Here is a 26,168-nt window from a genome sequence, read left to right as displayed (position 1 = left end):
AGGCTTTCGGAATTGACGAACCGCTCCGTCTATTTATACGGCAGTATGAAACTTCAGATGGGTTATTTTACTTATTAGAGGTGCAGAACGCCACACAGCAATTCTTCGGCATTGCGCCAAGCAAAAATCAATCGTAATCATTACAAAAGGTAAAGATCAAGCGCCTAACAAGGTCTACGCGCGTTCATTTGAATAGCTTGTTTTCCTAAATGGCATAAATGGATATGATGTTTTTGTGGGCGTTCCCAGTAATACTGACCAAGTCTATGGTAAGAGGCGTGACATTTTTCAAACATGCTTAAAGTGGTTGACCAATCACAATCCACTGGTCCAGCTGACCAATCAGAGAACATTGTGCTTTTTAGAAGGAGGGGCTTCGTAAAGACAGGGACTAAACAGATAACTACCTTTTTTTTAACATTCAAGCATGAAAACCTATTCTAGTAAACCACAAAAAAAAAATTAAGACTATACTGTATAAAAGGGCACAATATGGTCTCGTTACGTTTTTAATAACCACATAAAGTAAGTAACTCTCTGCAAGCCTCCTACACAATGTAGTCCTTCCGAGGAGAGACGGGAATCTTTCCCACACCGTCTAGACATTAATTAGTCCTTCCACTCACCCTGGAGGATTCATATCAAACCCATGCAGTCAGATCAATGCTGCATCCCATCTAAATTGGTGGCTTTGTGATAGGAACATGGCTTAATGTCATTATGTCCATTAGCATCTCTGTGAAACTTCCTTCAGAGCTACCAGGATAATGAGATGGGATAGTCTTACTACACTGGTTTGAGGAAGCTTAGAGGAGCTGTGGTATTTTGATCTGTCATTAGATCCGTTGCAGTAAATGGTGCACAGGTCAGCTTGAGTGTCTCAGGATGGACTTACCCATTGAAGTGCTAATGTGGACCACCAACTTATCTCTCGGTCTCTCCTTATTAATCTCTCTGTTCGTCAGACTTCTTCGGTATAAATTCCTTTTCGAACCCAGCACAATGAATCTGCACTGCAGGAGTCCAGGAGTCATTCATTATATATAGCTAGTGTAGCTGTGTGAACATTGAAGGCCTTCACGCCCTCCAGGCAATCTGTGCATGACAATGGTTGCAGTGGACTGAGGTTTCTTTTCAACATTACTTTGAAATTAGAGTCTAAATTCTGCTACTGGAAAATCTAAATTGAAAATTTGTGTGTGTGTGTGTGTGTGTGTGTGTGTGTGTGTGTGTGTGTGTGTGTGTGTGTGTGTGTGTGTGTGTGTGTGTGTGTGTGTGTGTGTGTGTGTGTGTGTGTGTGTGTGTGTGTGTGTGTGTGTGTGTGTGTGTGTGTGTGTGTGTGTGTGTGTGTGTGTGTGTGTGTGTGTGTGTGTGTGTGTGTGTGTGTGTGTAAATTATATACATTACTATATAAAAGTATATATTTTATTTTAACGAAATATAATTTCATTGTTGTTGTTTTTTACCAAATACACTATATTAATTGATTTTACACACACATTGATTTTACTGTGCATAAAGAGGGGGAAAAATTTTGACTGGTCTTGTAAAGCAGTGGTTTATAGAGAATAAGAATATCAGCAGCAGACTCAGAAAATGATGCCAGGATCAGCCGCGCCAACTTCTACTTCTCTAATTGTTACATTCAACTTCACACACAATATGTTACAATATAAATCAATAATATTATGAGCACATCTGTGTTTTAAACATTTGAAACACCCTGAAGACTTGGACTTGCTACCAAGGGAAAGTTACATTAGTACATTAATAATGAATTATAAAATAAAGGCAGTAGCACTTAGATATGACATTGCTAGCATGAGGGAGCGTAGCAGTTTTGATTTAATAACACAACATCTGATATTGGCAGAAATAATGCGGTGTGACATATTTCACATACTAAGGCAGAACCTGTCCTTCGTTTGCAGTTTCGTAATGAGGGGAAAAGAGTAGACATAAAAACTGAGAAATTTACAAAATAAGAGAAAGAAAGATTTGAGAAGACGTAAAAAAAAGGGTAAAGCTGCATGAGAAAGTAAAACTTTTTCTTTCACTGTCTACAGAAATATTAGGGCATTGCTTACTGCATACTTAATGTTTACAGTATATAAAGTGTTTTATGTGTAATTCAGTGGAAGAGTGGTGTCACATTATAAGATCATATATTATACAGTATGTCCCAATTATATTTATGTTAAAGCTGCAGTCTGTAAGTTTTGCTTCTTTGTCGCCATCTCTGTTTGAAACCTGCAATTGCAGTGATTTGCGGAATTATCATCTTTACTTGGGTTGTGCATCGTCACGGCTCCTCAGCGCGGATTATTCTAATGTTTTGAGGAGGATATGTGGCTGTCATTTATTCACCCACCGTTGTGGATTCTGTAATTCGGAATCACAGATTCTGCGACTTGAAAGTACGTCCAAAATAATACGTTTTAACATGTCTGCCACTTGTTGACAGAGAAAAAAAGCATTACAATAAATCGTGCTACCAACGGTGATTTAAATCTAACGATCGCTTATCTCATATCACACCTGTAGATTTCAATTTCTGTACAGTCTAATCTTTTGCTTTTGACTATGGGTGAATTTCCAGTTGTCACTGATGATTGTTGTTTGGACCTTTCTGGATTACAATCCGCCATCAAAATGATACATTTAATTATTCCAGGATTCCTTCTTTATGAATACAGACGTGACGCAAAGACGAACTAATTTAATAAATTATTAAAAGCTTAACGTTGTGAGTCGGGCTAAGTTAAGGAGATCGTTTTGAACACTGCCTGGTTATATACTTAGTCAAAATTAGATTTTGGATAATTTCTAACCAAAAGAAGTTACGGACTGCAGCTTTGATATATTCAATACTTTTATTAAAAATTCAACAATAGTTTTAAGAGCCATTTTTGCCATCACAAATAGATATTTTATTTATTTTCGTTTGTTTTTTCACTAATTGATTCAAAACAAAACATGTTTTTTCTGGAAACATTATTTTAATTTATAACCAATTTATATATTCCGATCAAAAGTTTGGAATCTGTAGGATTTTTTAAAGGTTTTAAAAGACGTCTCTTCTGCTCACCAAGGCTGCATTTATTTGATTGAAAACATTAATATTGTGAAATATTACAATTTAAAATTACTTGATTGTAAAATGTAATTTATTCCTGTGATCAAAGCTGAATTTTCAGCATCATTACTCCAGTTAAATCCTTCTAATATGATTTGATACTCAAGAAACATTTATTATTATTATCATCAATGTTTAAAACGGTTGTGTACAACTTTTTTCAGGATTCTTTGATGAATAGAAAGTTCAAAAGAACAGCAAAATAGAATCTTTTGAATATTTTGTTCTTTCTTGTCACTCTTGATAAATGTAAAAAGTATAATTTCTTTTAAACTTTTGAACGGTAGTAATGTTACAAAAGCTTTCTATTTAACAAATTTTTATCAACAACACAAATATCAGTACGCAAGGGTGTAACAACACCTGCCGATTCAATGCATCATAAAATAGGATTTTTACTTGCCAACAATGTCTAATCGATAGGTCTGGGAAAGCCCAAAGCAACTCACGGGGACACAAAAGAATTGAAAAAATGTTTTCCCTCCCATCTCATATTTTCTCCAATCTCTGCAGACAAGAGACCTTTTTGCCCACACATTTTTTGCCAACATTTCCCTGTGAGAGATGCTTTGATCAATATGACTTTTAAAAACTTGATTTAAAATGTTATTAAAAATGTTATTATGTAATTATAAATACTGAATCAAATCGAATACTGAAATCTAGTGAATCAGATATATTTGAATAAAATTGTTCCAAATTAGCAAAAAATGACTAATCAAATCAAAACCCAGTGACTAGAATCTAATCAAAAGAGTAATCCAAAAGATTTACATTCCTCTTCTGACTTCTGACACTTTAATTGGTTTATCTGACTCTAAAATATTATGTCTGACAAGAATACAGAAATTGGTATGATATTATCCCAGCAGGCACCGGATGTCAATATGACGTCAGATTGACGTTGGAACCCAACGTCGGACAGACGTTGCATTTTGGTTGAAAATGAAAATCGGGTTGACATCAGAACACCACATCAGATTGACGTTGGGTTCTGACGTCAACCCGATTTTTATTTTCAACCAAATTGCAACGTCTGTCCAATGTTGGATGTTGACGTCAATCTGACATTGGGTTCTGATGTCAATCTAACATTGGGTTCTTACGTCAACCCGATTTTCATTTTCAACCAAAATGCAACGTCCATCCAACATTGGATGTTGACGTCTATCTGACGTTGGGTTCTGACGTCAATCTGACGTTGGGTTCTGACGTCAACCCGATTTTCATTTTCAACCAAAATGCAACGTCCGCCCAAAGTTGGATGTTGACGTCAATCTGACGTTGGGTTCTGACGTCAATCTAACGTTCGGTTCTGACGTCAACCCGATTTTCATTTTCAACCAAAATGCAATGTCCGCCCAACGTTGGATGTTGACGTCAATCTGACGTTGGGTTCTGACGTCAATCTAACGTTGGGTTCTGACATCAACCCGATTTTCATTTTCAACCAAAATGCAACGTCCGTCCAACGTTGGATGTTGACGTCAATCTGACATTGGGTTCTAAACTCAACACCAGATTGATATCAACCTCCAACGTTGGACAGACGTTGCATTACATTCATATTGAAACTGGCCATTATCTCATTTGTCATCAGCCTGTGGAAATAAAAAGAAAAGGATTTAAATGTCCAAATAACTAATAATACTTAACACATTATGAACCGGTTGTCATAGTTTTTGTCAGGTTTGTCATATCTAATGCAGATGTCACACTGGTTCTACTCTGGTGCTAGATGGAAGGTCATGGGTCACCCAGATTGCCAGGGGTTTATCTTCTGGCAATACAAGTGATAACATGCAATTCCAAAATCTAAAACCTAAAAATCTCTAAACCTTTACTTAGGTCTGTTGTGAATATGTACACAAAAAAGAGAAGAAACAACAAACAACTGACTAAGCAATTATTAGATGGAACCAAAAGCAATGGTTTAGGATATTTCACAGTGATATCACCAGTCTGTAATCGTTGTTGTTGCTGCAGCTTCTTCTTCTTCGCCTGTTTTAATCAAGAGATGCTGTACTCGTTCAGGAGATGTGTAATAGCGCCCCCTACCGTATAACATGGAAAGTGGAAAATATCGTAGAGATTACAAAAGACAGAAGAAAAAAAATCACTCACGACTCTTGACGGAATAACTTTTAATAAGGGTCAATCTATATCTATATGCAGTGATATATAATTTAATGCAGACTGTGCAGTAATAATTTACTATTTGTGTACCTGAAAATCTAGTTTAGACCTATATTAGCCTACATCATTTGTATGTTTGTTCTGCTGTATTGATTTGTGCTGTTGCTCGTAATTTGATTATTTGTTCTTATTTTATTACTGATTGTCTTTAACAATATTTAAAATATATATTAGTTAGGCAAGTAGTTTTTGGAGTCATAACCTTATTTATTAAGGTTACATGGATCAAAAACAACAAAAACAATACTGGGCTTATTTTATTTTATTTATTACTTTTTTGTGGTGGGGCCAGTGAAAATTTTGGCAGGGCAAGTAGAAAAAAATCCTTATGAAAAATGAGTCCTTTTTGGACTCATCTTTTTGTTTTAAAACAACGGACGAGTGAGCTCCATGTAGAACGGAAAAGGTGACAATACTAAATTGACAAAACATTTTTTTTTTTCTTTCTTAAAAACAACAAAATCCGGAGAAACAACTCAAGCAAAGCCTCCTTGGTTGTGCTGTAAATAGTTGTGTGATGAATAAATGTTGTTTTATATTTTTACCAAATGTTCACTCTTGTCATTTCAGCTCACTGTAGAAATGCACCAATACAAACATCCGCCTACTGCGTGCTGCGTCTGACAACACCACGTAATCCTTAACACACCCGCTCCGCAACACTAGTAGTTTCGGGAGGTCTACCACCCCCCCTGAAATGGGAAACACTGATATGAGACAAATGTGTTAAAACCAACAAAATATCAGCAAAATATAACAAAGCACATTTGGAGTTGACATGTCAGTAAGTCACTAAGCTTGAAGCACAAATATGAGCCCAGCCCTTCCCATCATGAAATAAAGACTTTTGAATGTTTTGCACATTAATAACCTCACGCATTATGTGGCTATGTGATCGCTCATCGTGGAAAAAAACTGCTTTAACGATAAATTTTGTTCAACAAACTTTTGCCATTGCAATTAATAAAATCTCTTTTATTTAATCTTTACAATAATACCAGCATCAGGTAGTGCAAATGTTTAATTGTAATGGACATATTGCAGGCTTTCGGAATTGACGAACGGCTCCGTCTGTTTATTTAGCAGTATAAAACTTCAGATCAGGGTTTTTTAACTTGGCCTACTAGAGGTGCAGAACGTCACATGGCAACTTTTCGGCACTGCACCAAGCAAAAATAAATCGTAATCATTAAAAAGAGTAAAGATAAAGCCTCTAACAAGGTCTACGTGCATTCATTCATTCAATGGATTGTTTTCCCCCACGGCATAAGCGGATATGACGTTTTGTGGGCGCTTCCAGTAATGCCGACCAAGTCTATATCTGCAGTCTGTGGATAACCTGTGGGTCGGGCGGGCCAAGTAATAAAAAAAATGATATTCCAATTAATTGCGGGTGGATGAGAGATAAATCATTAATGTGTTGATTATAATAAAGACACCGAACTCTCATTTCACGGTAGGGCTGTAACGATTTGACCAAAAATAAAAACCTTGATTAATTGAACATTTTACCTCAATTACGATCAATGAACGATTACTTTGCTTCTTTTTTTTTTTTTTTTTGCTTTCCATTTTTTTCCCACATAAGGTTTTTGAGTAAGTTCCTGATAAGGTTTTTAATGTAAATATTTTCTACTATTAAAGGTGGATTTTTTTTTTCTAATGAAAAAGTTCATTTCTTTGTGATTTTACAATACTTCAGCAGTTATTGTCTATGGGCCAGATTTCTGCTTGTTGTACATCAGATACAGATACATTAACACATTAGGCCTACATAACATTTATTTGAATGCATTAATGAGAGTGATTGTGTGTGTGAACTCCTCATACTGTCTCTATTCATTATGAAGCTGTGGTTTGTACTTACTTCAAAGGTATTCAAATAAATGCCAATAACGGTTGAGTTTCTAAGCTACTTTAGTGACTTTACTTTAGTCACAGGACAGCGTTGACACTGCGTTTCTGCGCTGCTCTCTGCGTGCGATCTTCACGTGATGTGCGAGCTTCTGTCTGAGCGTTCGTTTGTCACAATATATCAGGCATTAGTTCAACATAATACACATCTGATGGTATCAGATAAAATAGCTTTAATGTTCAAACTGGCAGGCCTTAAAACACATACAAATGACAAAGCTTTGTGAGGACGCAGGTGAAAAGAGGTCTGCCTTCAGGGCGCTGAAAATGCGTTGTCAGAGATGCGACACGGCTCGGCTCTCTGTGTCACAGAAAAAAAGCTGAGCACTGAATGGATAAGTTTTCCGTATTTTTGTTTTTGAATGGTGCACAATCGCTTTAAATTTTCAAACTGGCAAGCCTTTAAACGCATTTACTTGACAAACTTTATGAGGACGAAAATGAAAGCGATCTGGCGTCAGTGTGTGTGTGGCAGGGCGTTGGCTATAAGAACGGCAATTAACTTACCTGTATAAACTGTGTAAAACATGCAGTTACTATAGTGATTCTGGCCATCTATAAACAAAGATAACTGCTCCTGCATCTCTCTGTGTGCCTGCAAAGTGCACTTGATGTGACTGACGGGGCAGAGTCCCGTGACTAAAACCGAAATAACAGTCATGGGAAAAATACGCTGGTTAGAGGTTCTGAATTTAGGTTTTGATTATTTTTCGATTAATCGTACAGCCCTATTTCACGGTAAAACGCAACGAACGTGCGTAACTCTTTCCTTTAGTTTTTAAAATGGTGATGTCTGTCCTGTTCGTTCTTTTTAGTGAACTGGTCAAACAGTTCACCAAATTGGACTGAATCGTTTTCATAGTATTTCTCTTCAGGGAAAACCAATCAAGGAAAACATATGTCTAGAGCACCTCCCAGTGGTCATTATATAAAACACAAAGGAAAAACCCAACATGAGATATTGCTTTATAACAGCTTTAACTAAAAATATACACAAGCTTAACAGAAATCATCCTGATAAGAGTGTTTTCCAACATGATGTAGCCTAATGAAACAGTGCCAATTTAAGTTTGAAGGGAGTAAAGCCTGGCTATTAAGGAAATGTAATTTAGCCAAAGAAGAACTTTTATTTTAAATAAATGTTAATTTAAAATCAGTCTACTTCAGTGTGATGTGTTACATCATGCTTAACCCTCTGAGCCCTGAGGTATTTTCTGGGCCCTGGAGGTGTTTTGACATGCCCTGACATTTGAGCTTATTTCTGTAACTTGTAACATTTTCATGGCTAAAGTCTGATTACTCTGTATTCAGCACAAACTCTGCTACAATAATATGTGAGCAGCATGTATGTTAAAGTTTGTAGTGTTGAGAAAATTTTGTTTATGCGTGGTTTGTGAAAAAATAAATAAATAAATAAATAAATAAAACTGAAATAAGGCCATAAACCCCATACTGAATATTTGTTCACAAGACTTTTGAAAACTGGATCACATTGGCTAAAATTTTTATTTCAAGATGCTGTAAAATTCACTCTGGCCACTCATTCACATAAAACAATATATTGATTTAAAATTTGTACGGCATGTTTTGTGTCAGGAAGGCTTGTACAGGGAGGGCATGAGCTATCATGAATCCATCGAAAGCTTTTTAAGCATTATACACTACCGTTCAAAAGTTTCGGGTCAGTAAGAATTTGTTTTAAATGAATAGTTTTATTAATAATTAATAATTTTTAAGACATAAATAGTTTTATTCAGCAAGAATGCATTACATATGTCAAAAATTACAAAAGCTTTTTATTTCAGATTAATGCTGTTTGTTTTTTTTACTTTCTATTCATCAAAGAATCCTGAAAAAATGTACACAACTGTTTTCAACATGGATTTCTCATTACAGTAGCCTATCACCGTGAATAGCATAATGATTTGTTTGCAATATAATCTATAAATGCATACACAAACAGATTTTCCTGCCACGTTTAAAGGCATTTTACTGACACACACTAGTTTGCAGAACAAACTTAACCCGCAAACTAAACGCTCCCACGGTGTCTGCCGTTGATAAGCTTTTTCATCTCGCTGAGTCATAGACGCGCCTGGGAAAAACGAGCACGCCGCACCACATGAGCATCACAACGGCGTTGCATAAAAGATGCAACATATGTCAACAGCCCCTTAGACAGTGGTTAGATCAGCGTAGCAGTCAATAAACGGGACAAGGGAGGTCACGTACGGGACATTTAGGCCCAATAAACGGGACGTCCCGGCTAACACGGGACAGTGTTGGCAGCCCTACTTTTATATCATGCTGTGTTTAATATTATAGAGCATAAAAATATCCTCATGTCGTACGTGTATCTTTGTTTAGCATTGAAAGGTTGCCTAATGCCTACCTGTCTACATTTCATATTTCAACATGTTTCCGTTGATTTCACACATTTTAGTCTGGCAATAGTTCAACTAGTAGCCTACAATGAGAAGTTTATGCAACAATAACGCTAATATAAGTGAGAAGAAATGTTTTACCTTAAAAATTCTCATGTTAAAATCGCGTTCTTCTTCTGAGGTAAATTCAAGGTAAACTCACAGTGTGTCTTCTTGATGAAAAGCAGAAGAATGATGAAGCTGATGCTCTGTTTTGAGGTGATGTGGGGCATTTACAGGTTTGCGTTCCTTCACGTGGACGATTTGCATGTGAATCGCTTAGCGTGCGTGGGTGTGGTCCCATTAAAGATAATGAGGCTCCGCTTGAGAAACTCTTGTTGCTTTCATACAGATTACATAAACAGAGAATATTTGTTTTTTATATAAATTACTTCATTTAAAAGTAGACATTCCAAGCTTTATAAAGAGATATCTGTCGTGTCTGTGTGGCAAGTTTTTCAGACGCATTTCAGGGTGGACTTCACGGGGAGACAGACGGGAAAACATGTATCCTTTTTGTTTTCTTTATTTAGCGAAAAGCACAACATTTAGTTTTTATTTTGAGTGTACATATATAAAAGTAGACACTTTAAGCTTTGTTAAGACATATATTTCATGTCTGTGAGGCCAAAAAAGGCCAAATTTAGTATTTTAAGTTGTTTTACACTGTCATGAGGAAAAATCCTGCAGAAGGCGTGGGCGCGTTCATCGGGTTCAGAGGGTTAAGACTGAGAATTTGATTAATTGTAATGTGATGATCAGGTGCAGATATCTAAATCAGAGAATATCATAGGTTCGGGTGGTTGACGAGTGGATTATTTATTTTTAACAGCGGATTCTAGGTGTCTATGAGCCCTTGTGTAGAGTCCCATTTAAAGTTCATGTAAAAGTCAATACACAGACTCTTTCTTTGTTCAATTTGCACACTGAATATGGGTTGGAGCTGTTAATTTAGAAATCTCAAAGTGCACCAGATTAATTAATTTATCTTTAAAGCTACACTGTGTGATATTTTCCCCCATCTAGCGGTGAAAAGGTATATGACCATCCAGTGAATTTTAGTTTCTGTTCCTCTCAATTCCGATTTCGTTTTAACTCCTACGGTGGCTGATTTAGTCCAAGATTAACATGACTTCCAGTTCGACCTCGTCCACATTCGACACGGTGCCTGTGGGATTTTCTGTGCGCAGTGGGATGGTTGGAACTCAACTGGCCTAATTATTCGGCTAGAAAGAACTGCAGCTAATCCAGAGTGAACTTTGATGATAGTAATGTTTATTCAGTCATCCAATTGCAAGGCATAAACAGGTTTGTGTGGATATGTACATAAATGTGGTTTCTGTGAGAGAACAAATAAGGATGGTAAATATACATGATAATGACATGACAGAAGATACACAGTTAAGAACTCTATAACTATACTTATAAGTTAAATTTGTATAATGTAACCGTAAACCAGAGCTTATTGTACTATATATAGGCGCTAAATGCAGCTGCATTAAAAGGAGCGGAGCTGCCGCCACTGCTGCTAACAAGCGGTGTCGGATTACAAAAGTGTGTGTGCAGCTTTAGCACTGCAGTGCGCTCTGTACAACAATTGTTAATATGCCGATCAGACCTGATACATATTTCCATCACCATACATTACAAGCAAATATTTTCTATAAACGAATAAACATTGTTACGCTATTGTATGTTGACACAAAAATACTTCTGAGGTGACATCAACTGAATTACGTGATGACACACTCTGAAACACATCTACAATGACAATAACTATTATTACGGAGTTATTAACGCACAGAAATACCACACAAGGAAAAACAGACTTTTGAGGAATAAACAAGCCAGGAAAACTCCGTATAACTCTGTTACTGGACGCTGCTGAGATGAAAACTCTCTGTGCATGCACCAGACAAGTCTGAACAAGTTGACGCGCACATGCGCGAGGCAGGGGATTTTGTACAGTGCCATCAAGTGTTAAAACGCGAAAGGCGAAGCTTGAATTTACGGGTATGTCCCTCTTTGGCTAATGTACTTTCAAGATGGAGGGGCAACATGGCGACCTGCATTTGAACCCCTACCCGTATGTATTTTAAATGGCATATTATAAACTTATGGATATACTTTATTACTTGAAAGAAGTAAATATACATTAATGAGCACATATATTTTTGAAAGACCTAAGTGTTTTTAGCTAAAAATAAACAAAAAAAGTTACACAGTGTAGCTTTAAAATGTAAAAAAATTTGTTACGGGGACCATTCCCCCGGACCACCCTAGAAGGAACGAGGTCCACCCTCCACAGTCTCACAAAATACTGTAGGAAACACTGTATATGATAGTGTTCTTATAATTAAAATATGTGCTTGTAAAATGTGTTATCTTCAGCTGTGACCAGGATTTTACCATGCCTTGTTTTGAGCCAGGAAAAACCCTGACATTGTGTCTCTCTTTTTAGTCGGTAACCTTGATAAAGACCCAAATTTGCAACATCTGATGGCAGATTCCTAAATCAAGTCCTGAGGCTTCGAGTGTCCCTGTTCGCTTGGGTAAACCATGCCATGTTGCTCAACTGGGTTCAGATGTTCAAATGTTGTGTCCCCTGAGTCTTTAAACAACAGGTCGAAAAAGGCCCAAGGACAATTCCCAGCTATTAGTCTGATACCAATGACCCAGTTTAGTAGTGGAAAACACAGGAGGTAGGTGGGGGGAGAAATAGGAAGGAACTGAGACTGGACATGGTGTCCATGGCGACCCTCGTCTCCATGACTACGAAAGAGATCAGCTTCTTCCTCGTAAGTATGGAGATTCACACCACACTGTCCCTCAGAGCTGAGCAAAATGGACAGTGTGAAGAAAATCCGTCTGAATGAAAAGTTGATGAAGAATGACAACATCAACCTGCATGATGAAATCTTATTTTGACTTGCCTTCAATATCTAGTAGATAGTGGTGGGAAACACTAGGCAACTCACGATTAATTTGACTCAGAGATTCATGATACGACTCCAAATTGATTCGCAACACTTGACATCTGAAAAGTTCTCAGTAACTGCCTGTAGCGTCTTAGGGTTACATATATTATTAAATTAAATTAGCTCAATAAAATTAATAGGGAATTATGGGTATTAATATTTAGGGATTTATGATCAATCATAACAGGTTATAATCGAATCATAAATCTCCAAAATCACCCAAAAAGGGGGATACCTAATCTAGGTATTTATGCAATATATATATATATATATATATATATATAACAACAATTAATTGCAATTAACTACGGATATATATCTGTATTAAATAATCACAGAATAACCTCTAAGTTGATTCAAAATTCCTCTGATCCATTCTGTTTAACGAACGAGCAGTACAATCCTTATCAACTTTCACTAGTTCTTCTACCCAATTTTCGGGAAGTTTATCCCTCTGGCCACAAAGGACAAACTTTCCGAGTTATGGTATTAATTAAAGCATTCAATGATACTTATTAGAGCTCATAGCTTAGATCTGACATTAAAGGGACTCGTGTTTTGTGAGCAACAACAATGACAATCAAAACGTGGATACCATGGTTTTAATAATCATTGATACTACGATTACATACGACTAAATAAAGGATACATGTATATACAGAATAATGGAAAGTAAAGGAGGATGAGGAGAAGGGAAAGGAAGAAGGGTATGATCGTGTCCGATCCGACACCTTCCCAAACGTAACCACTAGAGCCAGCAAGAACCTTCATCACCTTAAACAGGGGTACAATCTTAAAACGCATCTAAATTTCAATAGAATTGATACTTGCATGGTTTCTTTGTGTTGTGTAAAGCAAGATGCGTGCGTTGGCGTTTCTCAGAGCGTTCATGCGCTGAAGCTCTCTCTCATTTGGTCCTTCTGGAGCTTGGTCGGTCCGCGGGAGATTTAAAGGTGTTTAGAAGCGAGTGTCTGGGAAGGGAAAGTTCATCTCGTCCAAGCTAAGATGGTTCCTCGTGCGCAGTGATGGAGCACGCCGCTGGCCGTGTCGCGGAGCATGTCTATCTTCAAAGGAAACAACCAGCTTGGCTGGGTCGGCGCGGCCCAGCCAAGCTGGTTGTGATGGGAGGAAAAGAAAATTTGTTTCGTCGGAGTCCTTGCAAGTTGACTGAGCAAAGATATGCTTGTGTTACTGTCCTTTAAAGTCCATTAACCTATGCCCATCTTTCCTGAGATGACCAATCATTGGTGTGAATTTCAGGCGGGAGAGAATTTCTTTGTTCGGACTTTATTACCCGATGGAATGTTCTTGCGGGAGGACAGAATCAGTAAAGTTTTACTCCAAAAGGACTAAACATACTAACAGTACATCTCATAATCATATATTTCGTACCATTGACTAAGACAAATAAAAAGAAACATTTACATATCAAACACGCCTTGGTTTGAACATCTCAAAGCCGGAATATTCTTTACCGAGCAATTTCAGCATTTAAGATTAACATCACACAAACACATACATATATACTTTGTGGTCAACATTCATATAACAAAAGGTTCATCATATATATTTCTGGTAGGGTTTAATTACAAGTTACATAAAGAGGAATGTGTTTGTGTGTGAGAATTGCAATGGATGCGGAGTCACAGTCTCTTCATGGGGAGGGGGAAGAGAGTTGGGCCTGAACAGATTGGAATATGTTTGAAGTTCCAAAAGGGCGATAACGGTGCGGCCTGCGCTACCTCTGCCGGTCATAAAAGGTGACAGTGAGGCCATTTAACTCAGACTTGTTGGAGCCATTGTAGCAGGGATACTAATTTATATGCAGAGCAGAGGAAGAGAAACGCATCTCTGATTTTCCTCAAAACGACTCATCACTTTGATCCCATGAGAGAGACACTCCAGACGCTACAGGCCTAAAGTTTTAAAATGTACCTTATGAATAGAATAGAATTGAATAGAAATCCATGAGATTGGGAATTTCATGCGAAGGTGAAATATTTCCAGATTGAACTCAAGGGGTTCAAGCTGGCCATGCAAATTGGCTGCGTTGACCAACAGAAAGCTGCTCGAAAGTGACTTGATACATCGATACACAACACTTTTGACGATAGACAGTGGGCCTTAATTTTCCGCAAAAATTTGTATAAATTTAGCTAATGTGACCACACATTAAAAGGTGCAAATCTTTGGCCAGATAAGGTGTTTTTTTGTGATACTGGGTAACTATATTGTTTTATATTCACAGTGATTTTTTTATTTTTTATTTATGACATTATAAAATCATTTTTTTTGTCTTTTGTCGATTTATTCCCCTAAAGTTTCATTAGAGAAGTTTGTGATCCTTCCTTGTCTCTTTTGGGTCGCCCAGTTGAGAAACGTTGCAATAGAAGATTGGAAAAACATTGCCTGGTATGATGAGTATTGATTTCTGCTGCGACATTCAGATGGTAGGGTCAAAATTTGGCATAAACAACATGAAAGCATGGATCCGTCCTGCCTTATGTTAACGGTTCAGGCTGCTGGTGGTTGTGTCTTGGCACACTTTGAGCCCTTTAGTACCAGTTTAGCATCGTGATCTCATGACAATATTGATGTATTGACAGCACTAAAATGTTAATAATTTACATATCCAAGTGTGAACGTGTACGAATTCCCATGTATGAATTTTAAAATAGTGGCATTAATGTTTTGGTTCTATTCTATTCAATTGTCACATCAATACATGTTTTCAGTCACATTTTCATGATTTACTCACCCTCAAGTTGTTCCAAACCTGTATAAATGGCTTTCTTCTGCTGAACACAAAGGAAGATATTTGGAAGAATGTTTGTAACCAAGCAGCTCTCGGCAGCCTTTGACTACTAAAGTAGGGTGAAAAAATACTATGGTAGTCAACGGGGGGCAAGATCTGCTTGATTACAAACATTCTTCCAAATATCTTCCTTTGTGTTTAGCAGAAGAAAGAAATTCATACAGGTTTGGAACAACTGATGATACAACAATAAGATATACCAAAACACAACATAAATTCAACATAAATTCAAACAAAACAAATCAATTTTATTTGTTCGCTATAATCCAAATCTTTAGAATCCATATGTTTGTGAGGAACAGATCCAAATTTAGCCCTTTATCCAACGATCTTCATCTCTCCATTCTTAGCAGCGACTGGCAACGTCAAATCCCGTGCTCGTAATGATGAATTTTAATTCAAAACCGTTTATGGCAGTGATATCGAACGCTCATTTTGGCTCTCACCTGCTTTGTTACAGATTGTGACATGCCGTGTTTCAGTCAATGTACATTTGAAATGGAGAAATGCGCACCTTCACAGAGAGAAGCCGGATTAATATTTTCATCAATTAATAACTTAAGACGAGAATAAATTGTTGAATAAAGTCGTTTTTTGGTTTGTTTTTTGTGCACAAAAAATATTATCGTCGCTTCATAAAATTAAGCTTGAACCACTGTTGTCACATGGACTATTTTAACGATGTCTTTACTACATTTCTGGGCCTTGAAAATGTTAATTAAATAGCTGTCTATGGAGGGGTCAGAGAACTCTCAGATTTCATCAAAAATATCTTAATTTGTGTTTTCCAAAGATGAACAAAGGTCTTAGGGGTTTGGAACGACATGAGGGCGAGGAATTAATGATGACAGAAGTTACATTTTTTGGTGAACTATCCCTTTAAGAAAGAAATCGCAATGCAACTATAAATTATACCCCCCACAAAACGTTTTTTGGTGGGTGTTAAAGCGTATCAAAAAGGTTTCCCTTTTCATGCTGTAAACAAACTCTCAAGCGTTGTTCTTGCCTAAAGACCTTGTTGTTATGCCTGACTCTCTTCCCTAGTAGAGCAGTTTAGATGTGTTGGCATGAAGTACATGTACATGGAAATGCATCCACTAAGTAAATAATTAATCAAGGCCTTTTACAGTAAAGTGGTGGATTGGGGTGGATGGTCTGGACAGTTAGAGTAGACCTGAGATTCAGTGCGGGAGGAATCGATTAGCACTGCAGTACAGTTGGGAGAGGATTTCCTGATGTCAGTTACATTGCTACTTTAATACAGATCCCTCAAAACATGACATTTTAAATAGGGCTGTTGATTTAATGGGGTCATGGTTCGCGTGGTTTTTACATTCAAAAACATCATAATGAATAAGTAATAGGCTATTTTCTGACCTGGTTTTGAGGCTCTCTCAAGACACGCTCAGTTTTGATGGGCGTGCCGCACTAAAGACTTGGAAGTAAATGCCCATGGCTAGGATTGGATAAGATTTGCATATTTATTGAGCTTCTGCTCCCCCTGTCAGTGACAGCGTGTGGCAAACGGCAATCGGAATTAATCGCCCAGCCCACAGCCAGGGCTCGCAAAATGTCTTTATCAAACAAACACAATGATTCATCTCGCATCCACCCGCGATTGATTGGAATATTTTTTTTATTAACGTTACTTGGCCCGCCCGATCAATGAATATAACCGCGAACCATACACACACACACACACACACACACACACTCACGCACCCTTCAAATATCGAGTCAAGAGAGTGAACAACGCACATCAAGACAGTAATGAACCAAGAACACCACAAATAAAGTATTTTCCAGCCTGTGACAGCGTGCTAAGGTATGTCCTGTTCTATGTACACGTACACAGAATCCATAGATATCAAACGATCTGTAACAATGCAATACTATCACAAATAAAAAAAAACATTTTTACTCACATTAGTGTTTTGCTTCATTCGTTCATGTAATCTCATCCTGTCTGCAAATCCAGTCTCTTGTTTACAAACGACTCAAATTAACAAATGAACGTGCAATGTCTTCCCCATGTGAGCTGGATCAAAGTTCATCCATGCATTCATAATATTGGAATCATAATATTGAAATCACGAGTCGGTGGGCAGACCTACAGAATCAGGCTTTGTTCTTCTTCTGTTGAGGCGGTGCTTCACTACACTCTCACGTCATAGCCTGGCATATTCTGAGACCGATCGTTTGCTGGGCCTGGTGTCTATAAAAGCTTTTCTTTGACTAACAAGGGAGTTTTCAGCTCTGAAACTTGTATTCTTATATTATATATATATTATATATATATTCTTATATTACCATGACCTTTTATATATTAAAAGCTCAAGGGAAAGTTGATTTCTCAATTCATCACCCCTTTAACATGGACATTTAGTAAATCAATTATATTAAAAACTTTATATAAAACAAAAAGATTTAAAACAAGTTTGCGAAATGGATGTCTTAAATTTTAAATATTAAAATATAACCACGGAGAGAAAAGTTGAGGGCACCTTAAGCATTTTAAAAATCTAACCCTATATAACAACAAACTGCCAAAATGAGGGAGAAACACGGAAGAACATTTAAAAGGTGTAAGGATATTTTCAACACATTTAAAAGCACTACAGTCTCTGAACAAATACACATAAGTTTGACACAGAAAGGATAAAGCATTTACTTTTTTGCCCATTCTTCTTTGAATTGTCAGTCTATTTATTAACTTACATCATTGTCTTCGGTGTATCAGAATAATTCATAGTGTCATCGCGGTTCTGAGATAGAAAATACTTTATAATATTAAGGCAGTCACATGAAATTGAAAAGCTTTCAGGTTTCTGTTTTTGTAAGCTTTTTGTTTTGCGACCTCATGTTTGAAAGGGTTTCAAAGTATATTGTAAAAATCAGCTTTATAAAAGGTTATATTAGAGGGCTTCTTTTGAGTTATTCTTGTCTTATGAATGTAGAATTTTTCCAAAATAATTAAATAATTTATAATATATTTTTGTTTTTCAGAAAAATATGGGTTTTGAAAACAAAGTAAAATGTCATGAAGTTCTAAGTTCTAATTTTTTGTCATGTCTATTTTAAAGTCAGTCCAAAAAGAAATACAAAAAGGGCAATACAAAAATAAAAGTGTTCAATATCCTAAAATGAACTTTCAAACTTTCTTAATCCTCCTATTATGCTAAAAAAAAAAAAAGTATTACATCCATTATGGGTCAAATTGACCAACACTGTTTAAATTTGAAGTCTGACTGGTCGAATTTGAGGCCGCGGTCCATTAGGCGGAGGCAATCGCCAGAGAAAATGAAGCAGGCAGCCCGCCGGCTAGTCGGCCGCGGCATCTCGCAAGAAATGGGAGTGACGTATTCGGCGGCAAACGTTTCATCAGCTAAGCTGTCGGCTATAGGTGCGTCCCGCTGGCGGTGATGAAATTCAGTAAGATATCAAATACACTGCTGAACAATAACCACTAATATCTATAATGTTTTTCCTATATGTTATGCCAATATTATTATTGGTTTATGTACTACAAACACTTGTGCATTAAGTCCCCATGGATTTTATGCTTTGTAAAAAAAAATATCACTGAATAAGGCAAAAAATATACAGTACCTATCAAAAGTTTGTAAACATAAGTCTTCTGCTCACCAAGGCTGCATTTATTTAATAAAAAATGCAGTAAAAATGTAATACAGTGAAATATTATCCCAATGTAAAGCAGCTGTGTGAATATATAGTAAAAAAGAAAAAAATCTTTGTAATTTATTCCTGTGATCAAAGCTGAATTTATCATCATTACTCCAGTCTTCAGTGTCACATGATCTTTCAGAAATCATTCTAATAATAATCATTTGATGCTTAAGAAACATTTATGATTATTATCAATGTTGAAAACAGTTGTTCTGCTTCATTTTTCTGGAAATCATGAAACTATTCAAACATTTGTGGTAAGATAAAAAAAAGAGAGAAATTAATACTTTTATTCATCAAACATGCATTAAATTGATCAAGTGGCATTTATAATATAACAATATATTTATGCTTTATTCAATGCAAATAAATGCTGTTCATTTAACTTTCTATTCATTAAAAAATCCTGAAAAATAAAATGCATCATGGTTTCCACAGCTGTTTTCAACAATGATTATAATCATAAATGTTTCCTTTTCATCAAATTATCATATTAGAATGATTTCAGAAGGATCATGTGATACTGAAGACTGGAGTAATGATGCTGAAAATTCAACTTTGATCACAGGAATAAATAACACTTTACTATATCATAACAAATTAAAACATCTGTGTATATATATGTGATTATATTTTGCAATATTAATGTTTTAACTGTATTTTTTATTAAATAAATGCAGCCTTGGCAAGCAGAAGATACTAAACATTAAAAAGGCTGTCAGTTAGCACTGCATTATTCATATTCTTTATGGTCAATAAATACCTTGAGATGGCTGGAAAAACACAAACCATATATTGTCGCAATCGTGTTTGTTGTCACGTTTCATCAGTCATAGTGATTATTTTTATTCAGCTGCTGCTACAGTGCTGAATGCCTTTGGAACGTGACAGGGTTTTACTTCTACGAATCAGTTTTGTTTTTTCTTTGAGAGTGCGCCCTATGGCTTCGAGTATGAATAGGAGTGTTGCACGAGAGTGTTAGCACTTCATAGTGTTCAGATCGCCTCATTTTTGGATACGAATAAAATGACAGGTCATGTATAGATTATTTTGTGTCTTTGAATTTAAATCTAAATTTATTTACGTTGGCTTCTACGTAAACGAACTTGCTCGTGTAACAGACGTAGGCCAGTAAGAGCGGTGCGACTAGACGCCGGTTCGAATCCCTCACGGAGCGGTTCGACTAGGACCGGTGCGACCTGGTAAAAGTGCGGGGGACGAATGTACGTTTTATTAAAAGTGCGGGGGACATGTGCCCCCCGTCCCCCTGCGTAATCTACGCCCATGGGTGTACAGCCGATGTAAACACAACGGTGGTCCGAATTCACTCACTCTTTTTCATTCACTCCTTCAAGTGAACTATATTAGTGGATAGTGTAGGGAATAGTGGTTTAGGGGGCGATTTCGGAGGCTGTAATGTGATCTCAGCTGTGTCCTTTCAGTGCAATAGTGAAACGGGACCCCTCTCTAACAGTGTTGCGCTGCGCAGAGTTCCGAACGTTGTTAAAGCTTCATTTACTGGTATTGCGGAATAATCAAAATTCATATCATAACAAAAATAATCGGTATGAACCGGTATACCTCCCAGCACTAATGTGATTAATCATGACATATCTTGATTTAGTAATCAGCATATAATTATTAATTATATAATTTTTTTAATTACTTCAAGCCATAATAAGGATAGTTAGGGATCTAAAATCTGATTGAATGAGCCTCAAAAAAAAGGTCTCTCATCAAAATGCTGTCCAAATATAAGTGACTTTCAAATGTTTGGTAACACTTTATTTTACTTTTACATATGTTACATGTACTTACCATAGCAAGTAAATTATGCATAATAACATGCAACTAACACTCAACTAAACCTTAATCCTACCATAACCCTAAGTATGTTGAGACGTTAAACCGCGGTCCTGACTCTCTGTGGTCATTAAAAATCCCAGGATGTCCTTCGATAAAGAGTAGGGGTGTAACCCTGGCATCCTGGCCAAAATTTGCCCATTGGCCCCTGTCCATCATGGCCTCCTAATCATCCCCATATACGATTGGTATCATCCCTCAGTCTCCTCTCCACCAATCAGCTGGTGTGTGGTGGGCGTACTGGCGCAATATGGCTGCCGTCGCATCATCCAGGTGGATGCTGCACATTGGTGGTGGTTGAGGAGATTCCCCCCTTCTATGTAAAGCGCTTTGAGTGCCTAGAAAAGCGCTATATAAATGTAACTAATTATAATTAATTATGTAACAAAGTACATGTTGTTAATTATTATTACTCAGTAATTAGGGCCCAAGCCCTGAAAGGGCGCAGAGCCCTATTGTTCCCCTAAAGATTATTCTTTTCTTTTTTAGGGCCCAAGCCCTGAAAGGGCGCAGAGCCCTATTGTTCCCCTAAAGATTATTAGGGCCCAAGCCCTGAAAGTGCGCAGAGCCCTATTGTTCTTCTAAGGACAATTTAGTTTTTTCGACTATTCGGGCACTTTTGGGGCCCTTACCATGCTCAAAAACTCTTGAAACTTTGCACACACATCGGAATCTGCGGCCATCAGGGCCGGACCAAAGCTGGTACCCGGGCATGGCAGGGGGGCTCAACAGCGCCCCCTTAAGTGGGGTCTGAAAACTTGGTCCATATATCAAACACACTTGCACGTACATGTATGAAACTCGGTACACATATGGAGCTCATCTGGCCGAAAAACTTTTGTGCTCTATGTTATACGTCAGCCCAAGAGGAAGTGAGCTATTTTGGGTTGTTCGGAAAACACATGCTCTGGAATTTGATATACTCCTCCTAGAAGATTCCCCCAATCAGAGCCAAACTCGGTCAGCATGAAGTGAACATATTGAGGATGCTAAATTGCGAGCGGATTTTTGATATCTCTAATGGTTTGGCCGTGGCGAGGAGACAAATTTATGGCGAGAAAAGTGAAACAGGAAGTGTTTTATAAATTCTGCAAACATTGACTGATTTGGACGAAACTTCAGCTGTGTGTTTGTTTTAAGAGGCCGATCACATGGGTCTCACTATTGTGAGTCAAAGTTATAGCGCCACCAACTGGCAGCAGGAAATGTGTCATTTTCAAAATGCTTTATAATCATCATCTTATTTTTACCCAATTTACTTCACACTTCATCAGTATGATGTCAAAACATAGCAGATATAAACCTGGTAAGCACTTCTTGATAATCTAAATATTGTTGCCATGGCAACACATCAAACTATAATTTTCTTTTTCTATGTTTTTGAGACTCTTACAATGCTTCAAATTACATGAAACTCGACACACACATCAGACATGCTATCCAGTAGATTTGGGCAAAGACTTAAAAATGGGCGTGGTTCAGGGGCTCAGTTGCGCCATCTTTTGACAAAAGTAGCGCCATCTTTTGACAAAAGTGGGGGGGTTAGTTTTATCTACAGTCACCAAACTCGGATATATATATTGTTCTCTTTGAGCTGGACAACTTTCTAATTTACAATCATTAGCTCCGAACAACAGGAAATCAGATATTTAGGGCCTGAGGTGTGAGGACCGTATTGTAATTGCTCAGCCCATCATTCTTCTTATCCCAAGTGAATTGCATTTTTGAGGGCCTAAACATGCTTGAAAACTCATGAAACTTTGCACACACATCAGAAGTGGTGAAAATTTACATCTGATATGGGTTTCAGAATTATGTGTGGTAAAATGGCTCGATAGCGCCACCTACAAAATTTCAACTAAGCGCCATTCATGATACGTTTCATATATGAGTATGAAAATTCGATAGATGCATTCAACAGCCCAATGCCTACAAAAAAGTCCCCAGGCGTCAAATCTGAAAAACCAACAGGAAGTGAGATATTTTGAATTTTCTTTCCTAAATTTTTTTGCCATTGTCAGACGTTGTACTTTAACAAATTCCTCCTAGAGATTTAATCAGATCAACATCACATTTGCACTGTCTAATCTAAAGGCCTTTGCGAAGTTAAATTGCGAAGATCTTGGGTTTTCGCTGAAGGGCATGTCCGTGGCGGCCTCACAAATTTTGATGTTTCGCCATGACACAGGAAGTTGTTGTAACTCTGGCATACAATGTCCGATCTGCCCCAAACTTCACATGTTTGATAAGAGTCCTGGCTTGAAGACATCTACATGCCAATATTCAAAGTTATAGTGCCACCAACTGGCAGCAGGAAGAGTGTCACTTTCAAAAATGCTTTAAATCACTGTCTTATTTTCACCCGATTTATTTCAAACTTCATCAGTATAATGTCAAAACATGGCAGATATAGACATATGAATGGATTCCTGATATTTTAAATAATGTTGCCATGGCAACATGTCAAAGTTTAATAATCTTTTTGGGTGTTTTTGACACTGTTAGCATGCTTGAAATTGCCCGAACCTCGACAGACACATCAGAGATGCCGTCCAGAAGATGCAGGCAAAGACTTAGAAACGGGCGTGGTGGAGGGGCTCAGTTGCGCAATCTTTTGACAAAAGTGGGGGGGTTAGTTTTATCTACAGTCACCAAACTCTGTATTTATATTGTACTCTTCAAGCCGGACAATTTTCTAATTTAGAGTCATTAGCTCCGACCAACAGGAAGTGAGATATTTTGCTTTACAATTTTGAATAAAAAGGCTCTGAGTTTTTATAAACTCCTCGTAGGAGATGCATGGAATCAACACCAAACTGGGTCAACATGAAACAAAGACACTGAAGATGCTATATTGATAACGATTATAGAATATCTCAAACGATGCTGCTATGGCGAGGGATTAAATAAGAACAAGAAAGGGAAACAGAAATTTTCTCATATTTTGTAAAATCATAGTTCGATTTAAATTAAATTAAGATTGTATGTTCGGTAATTTCACCTGGATGAATTTAAAATGAATGTACTATTTTTCAGATCAATATATTTATTTCTTTAAAATATTTATTCTGCATTTCACTGTGCCTCTCTCTGTCTGTCCTTCTCCTCCCCCTCACTCTCTCAGGCTCACTGTGTGTGTGTGTGTGTGTGTGTGTGTATGGGGTGGGGTGTCCTCTCTCTCTCTCTCTCCCACTATGTGTGTGTCACTTTCTCTCTTGATGGTGATAATTCAACCCTTTCATATCATAGGCTATCACAAATAACTATCACTTTAGTGTGAATAAGTAAAAAATTAAAAATAACAAAAAACTATACAAACACCTTGAATTAAATACTCGCCTTCTGGACTTACAAAATTTTGAGCCGCAAAAGATAACTTTGCACATATTTGAAAGTGACCTATTAGATCCTATGACATTAAAATTCATCTATATTTAAATTACATCATGGGTGTGGCTTATGGTCATAATGGCACCAGCTGCTGCAGTAAATGTGGCATATTCGAGTGATTTAAAAATACTTTCCTTTTTAAATGCCTATTGCCTGCCGTGCACAGTAAAGCTGATGCCACCGGGGTGTCGATGCCACCGGCCTGGGCCTGTCATCGCTGTTAATTAAATAATATCTTTAATTAAATATATAATTACACTGTAACAATGACAACTTAAAATAAAGTGTAACCAAATGTTTTAGTATTTGTTTTCTTGGGAATTAAACCCATGACCTCCATGTATAATGCATAACGCTCAACCAGACAAGATACAGGAAATCTGACTAAAATAAAATTTGTAGAAAAATATAAAAATATAGCTGTAAATCTTTTTAAACAATTGCTAAAACTGTTCAACAATAAAATAGATGTCCATCTAAATTTCACCTGCTAAGAGGAAATAAATAATTGATGTAAAGGCCAATATATAGCAGATTATAATTATAATACATCTCAATCACTGCATGAATTTGATCTTAGCGTTTGAAATTAGAGCTGAGTGATATGACGGAGCAGAGGCTATTTTAAGAACACACAATCACTTTCACATCACTGGATATGGAAGACTATTCTAAGAAATAGGAGTATATTTAGACCGTAAAACATTGCATATTAAAGCATGCAATGAGACAAATACAATGTGGACTAAATATAAAATCCAAAAGTGAGATGCTGTTGCGATTTCAACCACTAGCCCCAAAACCAAGTCGTGTGTCCTGGCTGGATGTGTAACTTTAGTCATGGCTTACATGCGTGCAGAGAGAAGTGTTTGCTGTCAGCGCCGATGGCTCCACCCTCTTCTTCTCCCAGCAGGTACTGGATGGAGCGAAGTTGGAAGCAAGGATCCGACAACAGCACAGATGCAGCCCTTGAGATCCTGGAAGACAAACAAATGAGGATGTTCATGTTGTCGTGGGTGGTTGTCGGGCTGTTTCATGCTTACAGGCTTAAACTTTTTTGTTATTAAAAAACAAACAAGCAAGCCCAGCCCAGGGGAGAAAAGTAACGCAAAAAAAAGTAACACATAACTTTACATAAAAAGTAACTTAACTAGGGATAGTTCACCCAAAAATGAAAATTACTCCATGATTTACTCACCCTCAAGCCATCCTAGGTGTATATGACATTGTTCTTTCAGACGAAAACAATCAGAGTTTGAAATTTGAAGTCCAAAAAAGTGTGGCATACTTTTATAATGGATGGAATGCGCTTTTTTGGGCTGCCGTTGGGCTACCAAGCTTTGATTAGCCAGGACATTTATTAATATAAGTTTGATTGTATTCGTCTGAAAGAAGAATGTCATATACACCTTGATGGCTTGAGGGTAAGAAAAAAATTTCATTTTTGGGTGAATTATCCATTTAAACAATTAAGATTCATTCACAGAAAAACCTCATTTACTACGTAAAGTCCTCACTGAAAGTATAATAATTTTAATATTTTTAAATAATAAATATAAAAATCATCATCATCAACAAAAACAATATTTATTCTTTTATTCTTTTAATTATTTTTGAAGTTAAACAATGTAGATTAATTAATTAACTAATTAACAAATTAGGTCAGTCCCAGCCTTCACAGAAAGTATATTCATAATTATTTTTATTAATGATATTAATTATTTAGAATTAAACAGTTGAACCATCCAGATTAAAATCCCAGAACA

The 26,168-nt window shown here is 37.0% G+C and overlaps 1 protein-coding gene across 1 annotated transcript in view; it reads right to left on the bottom strand.

The window, feature by feature from the left end:
- Positions 1-26,168, bottom strand: part of rnf123 (ring finger protein 123) — a 220,354-nt gene that overhangs the window by 77,950 nt on the left and 116,236 nt on the right. The window contains exon 7 of the mRNA XM_079807156.1: positions 25,252-25,379. Coding sequence (XP_079663282.1) covers positions 25,252-25,379 — 128 coding nt within the window. The remainder of the gene's footprint in view (positions 1-25,251; positions 25,380-26,168) is intronic.

Source organism: Gobio gobio, assembly GCF_949357685.1.
Source record: "Gobio gobio genome assembly, chromosome: 24".
Classification (NCBI taxonomy): domain Eukaryota; kingdom Metazoa; phylum Chordata; class Actinopteri; order Cypriniformes; family Gobionidae; genus Gobio; species Gobio gobio.
This window is presented reverse-complemented; position numbering and strand designations above follow the sequence as displayed.